Source organism: Salmo salar, chromosome ssa06, assembly GCF_905237065.1.
Source record: "Salmo salar chromosome ssa06, Ssal_v3.1, whole genome shotgun sequence".
In the NCBI taxonomy this organism is placed as follows: Eukaryota; Metazoa; Chordata; class Actinopteri; order Salmoniformes; family Salmonidae; genus Salmo; species Salmo salar.
In genome coordinates, this window is record NC_059447.1 from 92,117,245 (window position 1) to 92,127,142 (window position 9,898).

The 9,898-nt window shown below is 46.1% G+C and overlaps 1 protein-coding gene across 7 annotated transcripts in view; it reads right to left on the reverse strand.

The window, feature by feature from the left end:
• Positions 1-391: 391 nt before the first annotated feature.
• Positions 392-9,898, reverse strand: part of eya4 (EYA transcriptional coactivator and phosphatase 4) — a 173,493-nt gene continuing 163,986 nt past the window's right edge. For 4 of the 7 annotated variants that reach the window (XM_045721193.1, XM_045721189.1, XM_045721195.1 and 1 more), the window contains 7 exons: positions 7,671-7,760; positions 7,101-7,171; positions 5,511-5,671; positions 5,050-5,164; positions 4,465-4,586; positions 3,101-3,201; positions 392-840 (listed from right to left, as the gene is read on the reverse strand). In XM_045721193.1, the coding sequence (XP_045577149.1) occupies positions 760-840; positions 3,101-3,201; positions 4,465-4,586; positions 5,050-5,164; positions 5,511-5,671; positions 7,101-7,171; positions 7,671-7,760 (741 nt within the window). In that variant the 3' untranslated portion in view covers positions 392-759. Of the gene's footprint in view, positions 841-3,100; positions 3,202-3,280; positions 3,382-4,464; positions 4,587-5,049; positions 5,165-5,510; positions 5,672-7,100; positions 7,172-7,670; positions 7,761-9,898 lie in introns of all 7 variants that reach the window. The other 3 variants (XM_045721191.1, XM_045721192.1, XM_045721190.1) reach the window with 3 other exon arrangements.

A 9,898-nucleotide genomic window follows, 5' to 3' on the forward strand; every position in this document is an offset into this window, starting at 1 on the left:
CAGTCTTGGATGTTATTTCATGGGTTGGGGCTCGTCCAGCAGGAGTGATAAGTGTTCCAGGTCAGGTCCTGTGCTCCCGTCTCCTCTCCTCCCTCTCCCTCTCCCTCTCCCTTCCTCTTCCTCTTCCTCTCCCTCTTCCTCTCCCTCTTCCTCTTCCTCTCCTCTCCTCTCCTCTCCTCTCCTCTTCTCTCCCTCCCCCTCCCCTCTCCTCTCCTCTCCTCTCCTCTCCTCTCCCCCTCCCCTCCCCTCCCCTCCCTCTCCCTCTCCCTCTCTCCCTCTCCCTCTCCTCTCTCAGTCCTAGTTGTCTTAAGAAAGTTTAGAGTACTCAAATCCAGATGTATTTTTTTTTTTTTTTAAAGACACACAAAGAAATGAAGACAAAACCCAAAAGTTGCAGTGTACTGTGGTTGTTTTCTTAAATAGATATACAAAAACAAGAAGTCCAGGGAGAGGGGACTACGGTCTGTCTCCCGTCGCCATGGTAACCATTACAGGTGGTGGTGGTGGTAGTAGTAGTACTGGTGTGTTCCGTCTGTTGCTATAGTTACAGAACAGTTACAGAAACAGTCCGTTGCTACAAATACAGTCTGTTGCTATAGTAACAGTTACAGTAACAGTCTGTCGCTTCGGTAACAGTTACAGTAACAGTCCGCGCTCTAGTAACAGTTGCAGTAATAGTCTGTTGCTACGATAACGGTTACAGTAACAGTCCGTTACTACGGTAACAGTTACAGTGACAGTCTGTTGCTACGGTAACAGTTACAGGTATTCAAACTCCAGTGCTTGGTGTAACGCCAGCAGGTCAGAGTGACTGGATATCCTCCAGAATGGCATGTTGTGCTGCAGGAAGGAGGGAGTGAGGGATAGAGGGAGAGAGAGAGAGAGAGACACATTGATTAGATACCTGTGGAGGGGCCAACACACCACCAGCACAACACACGCAACCCCAAGTCGTCATGCAAGCTACGGTACGCTAGCCTACATATCCCTCTATGGGTTTGCCAAAGCACTGCAGTTAAAACGCATGCAGCATCCCTTATAGAACCGCTGACCCGTAGAACCACTGACCCGTAGAACCACTGGCCTGTAGAACCACTGACCTACAGAACCACTGACCCGTAGAACCACTGGCCTGTAGAACCACTGGCCTGTAGAACCACTGGCCTGTAGAACCACTGACCTGTAGAACCTGTAGAACCACTGACCTGTAGAACCACTGACCTGTAGAACCTGTAGAACCGCTGACCCGTAGAACCACTGACCTGTAGAACTGCTGACCTGTAGAACCACTGACCCATAGAACCACTGACCCGTAGAACTGCTGACCTGTAGAACCACTGACCCATAGAACCACTGACCCGTAGAACCACTGACCTGTAGAACCTGTAGAACCACTGACCTGTAGAACCACTGACCTGTAGAACTGCTGACCTGTAGAACCACTGACCCATAGAACCACTGACCCGTAGAACCACTGCCCTGTAGAACCACTGACCTGTAGAACCGCTGACCTACAGAACCACTGACCTGTAGAACCGCTGACCTACAGAACCACTGACCTACAGAACCGCTGACCTGTAGAACCGCTGCCCTATAGAACCACTGACCTGTAGAACCACTGACCTGCAGAACCGCTGACCTGTAGAACCACTGCCCTGTAGAACCACTGCCCTGTAGAACCACTGGCCTGTAGAACCCCTGACCTATAGAACCACTGGCCTGTAGAACCCCTGACCTACTGAACCACTGGCCTGTAGAACCACTGACTTGTAGAACCACTGGCCTGTAGAACCCTTGACCTACAGAACCACTGGCCTGTAGAACCCCTGACCTGCAGAACCACTGGCCTGTAGAACCACTGGCCTGTAGAACCCCTGACCTACAGAACCACTGCCCTGTAGAACCACTGGCCTGTAGAACCACTGACCTACAGAACCACTGCCCTGTAGAACCACTAGCCTGTAGAACCACTGGCCTGTAATCCCAATCATTTGGTCTAAGGAACCAGTCTCCTTTCATTTCATAAATCGGTCTAAGATGCTAAATAAATGTAAACAATACACGTTATTCTATTATTGCACCCACACTGCTCGCGCTGGCCAACGAGCGTCTGCGTTGCCAAGCGCTAAAATAGAAGTCAGTTCTATTTATGATGCTGAACACGGTGCAAGTCCTGCCTCTCCCATCTCCTCATTGGTTTATAGAAGCAGATACCCACATGCCATCTCCTCATTGGTTTATAGAAGCAGATACCCACATGCCATCTCCTTATTGGTTATACCAACGTGGGTGATTGAAAGATGAACTGAGTTCGGTCGGTCGTCGTGGTGACTATGAAAGTTTGATGCCAATCGCCATATAAAGTCCAAAAGATGAAAAAGTCTGGAAGGAGGAGAGATGACTAGAAACTATTTGGTTGACCGTTTTATGTGTGGATTAATTGTCGGAGTAGAGGACCTTCTGCATTTCAGGTAAAATAACAACTCAACGTATATATCCCAGGACAAATTCGTTAACAACAGCTAAATTTCCATAAATGTTTAATGCTTTGCGACCTGTCCCCAAATTAATGTAATTGATTCAGAGTTTGCTTTGATATTTTAACCTGTGTGTCGTGATCGCGTTAGGTGTGTGGGGGGGGGAGCGCACGATGGAGCACGATGGAGCTTGCCTGGTTTAGGTATGGTCTCAAGAACCGGACTCTACATTTGTTTCATGGAAATAACAAAGAAACAAACCCAAATAGAAGAACAGCAATGAGAGGAAAATCCCAAACCAGAGCTCACACAAACACCATAGGAGTAGGGGGAAGTTGCCCCTTGACCCTGATCTTAGGTACATTTTTAAATTTCCCCCACTAATGGGTAAGGTTAGAATTGGGGAAAAAGGGGAAGCTTATTTTAGATCTGTATCTAGGGGAAACTTCACCCCAGAGCTCACCAAAACCCCAAACCAAAAAAAAAAAACTAAAGTTACAACAATAACAAAAGAACACTACTGCAGAAAAAGCAGGCTTGTCCACCACTCCGAATCCCTCACACCACAACACACTCTACAGGGTCACGGCGGGTTTTTCAAAAGGTCAGCTTCTCATGTTTACCTTTATGGCTGCCTGCTCCTCCTCCACACCATCTCCTACTACAACATATACTACCTTCCTGCCATACCTCTGCATTATGCGCTCAAAGCAACCCTCTTTGCCTGCAACATAAACAAAGGGGGGGGGGGGGTCAAGGGTTAGAGGTCAGGAGAGAGAGAGAAGGGGTCAGGGTGAGGTTACCTGGCTGGCCGCATGCTCCTCGTCTCGCCCGTCGCCAACGACAACATAGGTAATGTTAGTGCCGAAGCGGGAGACTATTCTCTCAAAACAGCTCTCTTTGCCTGGAGACAACAACAAAGGATGTGTACCTAGTGGCACCCTATTTCCTTTATAGTGCACTAGCTTTTGATCAGAGCCCTAAGGGTGTGCTTTACGGGCCCTCTGGTCAACAGTAGTGCACTATAAAGGGAATAGGGTGCCACTTGGGACTTGAGAAAAGCTTAAACACAGATGTTTTTCTAACAAAAGAGAGAGGATGAGACATTTCTGTAGATCAACGATGAAGGAGTGGAATGAGAGGAGACGGGGAGAGAGAACAAACACACACACACACACACACACACACTGATGTAACCATCTGTAAACACACATTCCTTGGTTGTCCTATTTTCCATTTTTTTTTAAACACAAGAGAAAGAAATGGATTGGCCTTGATAGTTCCTGACACACACCTGGTCTCCACGGAGATGCTTCAGATAAACACAGAAACATCAACACTGTCATCATAACAACCCTCCCCTCCCAGGCCCATGATTGTCTCCCAAATGGCACCCTATTCCCTATGCAGTGCACTACTTTAGACCAGAGCTCATAGGGTTTCATATAGCCTCATACAGAGGTCAGATCCCTGGTCAATTTGGGTGGAGTTCCGCTTGGGGTTAATTCCATTTCCCGTTCAGGAAGTAAACTTAAATTCCAATTGTGTGTGTGTGTGTGCGTGTGCGTGTAGATGGGTCTGTACGTGTGTGTGCGTGCGTGTGTGCGTGTGTGTAGATGTGCGTGTGCGTGTAGATGGGTCTGTACGTGTGTGTGTGCGCGTGTGTGTGTGCGTGTGTGTAGATGTGCGTGTGTGTGTAGATGGGTCTGTACGTGCGTGTGTGTGCGCGTGTGTGTAGATGGGTCTGTACGTGTGTGTGCGTGTGTGTGTGCGTGTGTGTAGATGTGCGTGTGCGTGTAGATGGGTCTGTGTGCGTGTGCGTGTGTGTGCGTGTGTGTAGATGGTCTGCATCGGTGTTGTGCGTGTGTGTAGATGGGTCTGTGTGCGTGTGCGTGTGTGTGCGTGTGCGTGTAGATGGGTCTGTGCGTGCGTGTGTGCGCGTGTAGATGGGTCTGTACGTGCGTGCGCGTGCGTGTGTGGTTCTTACCTATTTTGGTTGCACTGTATATGTTCTCAATAGGGAAGACAGATCCTAAACTATACAACAGAACTTTAGCCACTGCTGGTATCAGCTGGGTTGTTGTTACCAACACATTTACACAGTTACTCCTGGAGACAGAGAGAGAGAGGGAGAGAGAGGAGAGAGAGAGAGAGGGAGGAAGGAAGAGAAGGAAGGAAGGAGGAAGGAAGGAAGGAAGGAAGGAAGGAAGGAAGGAAGGAAGGAAGGAAGGAAGGAAGGAAGGAAGGAAGGAAGGAAGGAAGGAAGGGGGAGAGATGGAGGGAGGGAGAGAGAAAGAGAGGGAATGAGGAAGAGATGGAGTGGGAGAGAGGGAGAGAAACAGAGAGAAAGGGAGAGGGAGAGAGAGGGAGGGGGAGAAAAGACAAGTGGAGAGAGGCAGAGAGAGAGAGAGAGAGAGAGAGAGAGAGACAGGTAACTAGTATCAGTATCAACTGTTCCATTACATAAAAATAACTCTGATCTCTGTTTTATTTGTCATGTTCGTGTCAGAGACCGACTCAGTTTTGTCGGCAGCCATTTTGTGTGTGTGTGTGTGTGTGTGTGTGGGGGCACCTGGAGCTGATGATGGACAGGGACTTGAGTGCGTTGGTGAGCCAGGAGTCTGTTAAAGCCTCCACTTCAGCTCTTAGCTGTAACCACGCATCCCTCTTAGCAGGGCCCAACAGGCCTGTCAACAATTAACAACAACAATATAAACAACAAATAACAACAATAAACCACATTAGGGGGCAGGATTTACTCTGACCACACTTTGTGCGCCATTTCAAAGTTTTCCAATTGAGCCGACATACGCAATTTTTTTTTTACAGTGAATGCGGTCTTCATGAACACAGGAACATTGCCTTTTTACTAAAGTACAGGACAATACTAAATGTTTCTTAGTGGATTAAAATGTACACAATATACATATTCGTTGACAGTTACTAAAAATATATATATTTCTTCCCCCCCCCTGCCTAAAAAGAGCTCTCTGATTGGCCCCTCTCCAGTAAACTCTTCTTCGATTGGCTTACCCCCCACATTGTTTTTGTACGTGCTATACATCTCTTTGACTCTTCTGTAGCGGAAGGCTAGTTTCCTCATCCAGTCCACCCCTCCACGGACACCCGTCGCCAGGCATAGACTCGCGCTGGTCGCCGCTGCATGGAAGCCATCAGTTGCAAAACTGTAAGTACTGTCAATAATAATAATAATGATATGTTTTATTATAAAAACTGTAAGTACTGTCTATAATAATAATTATTATTATTATTATATGTTTTATTATAAAACTGTAAGTACTGTCTATAATAATAATAATAATAATATATTTTATAAAAACTGTAAGTACTCTCTATAATAATAATAATATTAATAATAATAATAATAAATTTTATAAAAACTGTAAGTACTGTCAAGTACTGGCATAAAACTGTAAGTACTGTCTATAATAATAATAATAATAATAATAATAATAATATATTTTATAAAAACTGTAAGTACTCTCTATAATAATAATAATAATAATAATGATATGTTTTATTATAAAAACTGTAAGTACTGTCTATAATAATAATAATAATAATAATAATAATTATATGTATTATAAAAACTGTAAGTACTGTCAATAATAATAATAATAATTATATGTATTATAAAAACTGTATTTACTGTCTATAATAATAATAATATTAATAATGTTTTATTATAAAAACTGTATTTACTGTCTATAATAATAATAATAATATTAATAATGTTTTATTATAAAAACTGTATTTACTGTCTATAATAATAATAATAATAATGTTTTATTATAAAAACTGTATTTACTGTCAATAATAATAATAATAATTATATGTTTTATTATAAAAACTGTATTTACTGTCAATAATAATGATAATATATTTGATTTGAATTCTCCTCTCAACAGAACAATATGTCACAGAACATTGCTAAGTGGTTAACTCAAATGATTTAAGCCTAATTTTGCTGTCGATCCTGCGTGCTTGTTGTTGAGTTTAGAATTGCGGGGCTGCAAACAGCAGCAGTTTTTTGCTACACAACTACACAGGATGGACAATTCGCATAGGTAGTAGTACTTGTACCACAGGTGGTTGGTGGCATCTTAATTTGGGAGGACGGGCTCGTGGTAATGGCTGGAGCAGAATTGAATTAAAATGTTGTATTTATTTAACTTGGCAAGTCATTTAAGAACAAATTCTTATTTACAACGATGGCCAAACCCGGACAACGCTGGGCCAATTGTGCTCCGCCCTATGGGACTCCCAATCACGGGCCAGATTTGATACAACCTGGAATCGAACCAGGGACTGTAGTGACGCCTCTTGCACTGAGATGCAGTGCCTTAGACAGCTGCGCCACTCGGGAGCTCATAAACAGCCGTCCTCCCCTCACCAGCCTCCTCTGGTACGATGTAGGCTTAAATGAATAGTACAACTTGAAGTTTGGGTGAAGTCTGTCTGTTTAAAGAAAACAATCCCATGGATCCCAGTTTCTCCTGACCCACAGACTATTCCTCAGGGCGAGGAACCGCCTAATGTCAAGTCATCCTGAACTCCTCATTTAACTGTGAAGTAGAAACAGTACGGATGTTGAACGCTCACCTCAGGTCCTGTCCGTTGTCATCGGACGACACGTCATCAATATGGACCTGATCGCACTCCTGAACACCCACCCACACACACAGACAGAAACACACAGACAGAAACACACACACACACACACACACACACACACACACACACACACACACACACACACACACACACACACACACACACACACAGAAACACACACAGACAGACAGACAGACAGACAGACAGACAGACAGACAGACAGACAGACAGACAGACAGACAGACAAGTTTAAGTCTTTAGTTTGTCTCACTAGGGGGCAGTGTCTACACATGATGGAGCTGCACACGAATCACAGACTCTCAGAGGAGGAGGAGGAGGAGGAGGAGGAGGAGGAGTGCTGATCTGGAATCAGTTTGACCTTTTTAAAATCACAGTGAATTAGATTACACTGACAGTGGGGATGTGAATTAGATTACACTGACAGTGGGGATGTGATCCCGGATTAGCATCTGTATCTATACAGAGTGTGTGTGTGTGTGTACGTGTTCCTGAGCTCACCTAACTCTAAGTCGTTGAAGAACAGGTGTGTGTACCTACCTCTAAGTCGTTGAAGAACAGGTGTGTGTCTGCCAGGTTAAAGATCATCTCTTCCATCCTCAGTCCCAGCGTCACCGCCATGGGAGGGTCCTGTCAATCAATCAATAAATCTGTCAATACAGTATTTATGTGCTGGGGGGGCTTGGATCAGTCTGTTATATCTGGAGTATTTCTACTGTCTTATCTGGTGTCCTGTGTGAGTTTAAATATGCTCTCTCTAATTCTCTCTCTCTCCCTCTCCCTCCCCTCCCGGAGGACCTGAGCCCTAGGACCATGCCTCAGGACTACCTGGTATGATGACTCCTTGCTGTCCCCAGACCACCTGGCCGTGCTACTGCTCCAGTTTCAACTGTTCTGCCTGCAGCTATGGAACCCTGACCTGTTCACCGGACGTGCTACCTTGTCCCAGACCTGCTGTTTTCAACTCTCTCTCTCTCGCTCTCTCTACCGCACCTGCTGTCTCGACCTCTGAATGATCGTCTATGAAAAGCCAACTGACATTTACTCCTGAGGTGCTGACTTGTTGCACCCTCTACAACCACTGTGATTATTATTATTTTAACCTGCTGGTCATCTATGAACATTTGAACATCTTGGCCATGTTCTGTTATAATCTCCACCCGGCACAGCCAGAAGAGGACTGGCCACCCCTCATAGCCTGGTTCCTCTCTAGGTTTCTTCCTAGGTTCTGGCCTTTCTAGGGAGTTTTTTCTAGCCACCGTGCTTCTACACCTGCATTGCTTGCTGTTTGGGGTTTTAGGCTGGGTTTCTGTACAGCACTTTGAGATATCAGCTGATGTAAGAAGGGCAATATTAATACATTTGATTGATCGATCAAACAAACAATAGAAAAATCAATCAAACAATCAATCATTTTAGTCATTCAGCAGACGCTCTGATCCAGAACGACTTTCAGTTAATCTACTGTAGCTGGGTGAGACTAATCAATCAATCAATCAACCAACCAATCAATCAATCAATCAATCAATCAATCAATCAACCAATCAATCAATCAATCAATCAATCAATCAATCAATCAATCAATCAATCAAATGTATTTTATAAAGCTCTTTCTACATCAGCAGTTCTCAAGTGCTAGTACAGAAACCAGAATCCTCTACTGGCTGTACTGGGTAGAGAGGAACCAGGCTCTGAGGGGTGACCAGTCCTCTACTGGCTGTACTGGGTAGACCAGAGGAGCCAGGCTATGAGGGGTGACCAGTCCTCTACTGGCTGTACTGGGTAGACCAGAGGAACCAGGCTCTGAGGGGTGACCAGTCCTCTACTGGCTGTACTGGGTAGACCAGAGGAACCAGGCTCTGAGGGGTGACCAGTCCTCTACTGGCTGTACTGGGTAGACCAGAGGAACCAGACTCTGAGGGGTGACCAGTCCTCTACTGGCTGTACTGGGTAGAGAGGAACCAGGCTCTGAGGGGTGACCAGTCCTCTACTGGCTGTACTGGGTAGAGAGGAACCAGGCTCTGAGGGGTGACCAGTCCTCTACTGGCTGTACTGGGTAGACCAGAGGAACCAGTTTCTGAGGGGTGACCAGTTGTCTACTGGCTGTACTGGGTAGAGAGGAACCAGGCTATGAGGGGTGACCAGTCCTCTACTGGCTGTACTGGGTAGACCAGAGGAACCAGGCTCTGAGGGGTGACCAGTCCTCTACTGGCTGTACTGGGTAGACCAGAGGAACCAGGCTCTGAGGGGTGACCAGTCCTCTACTGGCTGTACTGGGTAGACCAGAGGAACCAGACTCTGAGGGGTGACCAGTCCTCTACTGGCTGTACTGGGTAGAGAGGAACCAGGCTCTGAGGGGTGACCAGTCCTCTACTGGCTGTACTGGGTAGAGAGGAACCAGGCTCTGAGGGGTGACCAGTCCTCTACTGGCTGTACTGGGTAGACCAGAGGAACCAGTTTCTGAGGGGTGACCAGTCGTCTACTGGCTGTACTGGGTAGACCAGAGGAACCAGGTTCTGAGAGGTGACCAGTCCTCTACTGGCTGTACTGGGTAGAGAGGAACCAGGCTCTGAGGGGTGACCAGTCCTCTACTGGCTGTACTGGGTAGAGAGGAACCAGGCTCTGAGGGGTGACCAGTCCTCTACTGGCTGTACTGGGTAGAGAGGAACCAGGCTCTGAGGGGTGACCAGTCCTCTACTGACTGTACTGGGTAGACCAGAGGAACCAGGTTCTGAGAGGTGACCAGTCCTCTACTGGCTGTACTGGGT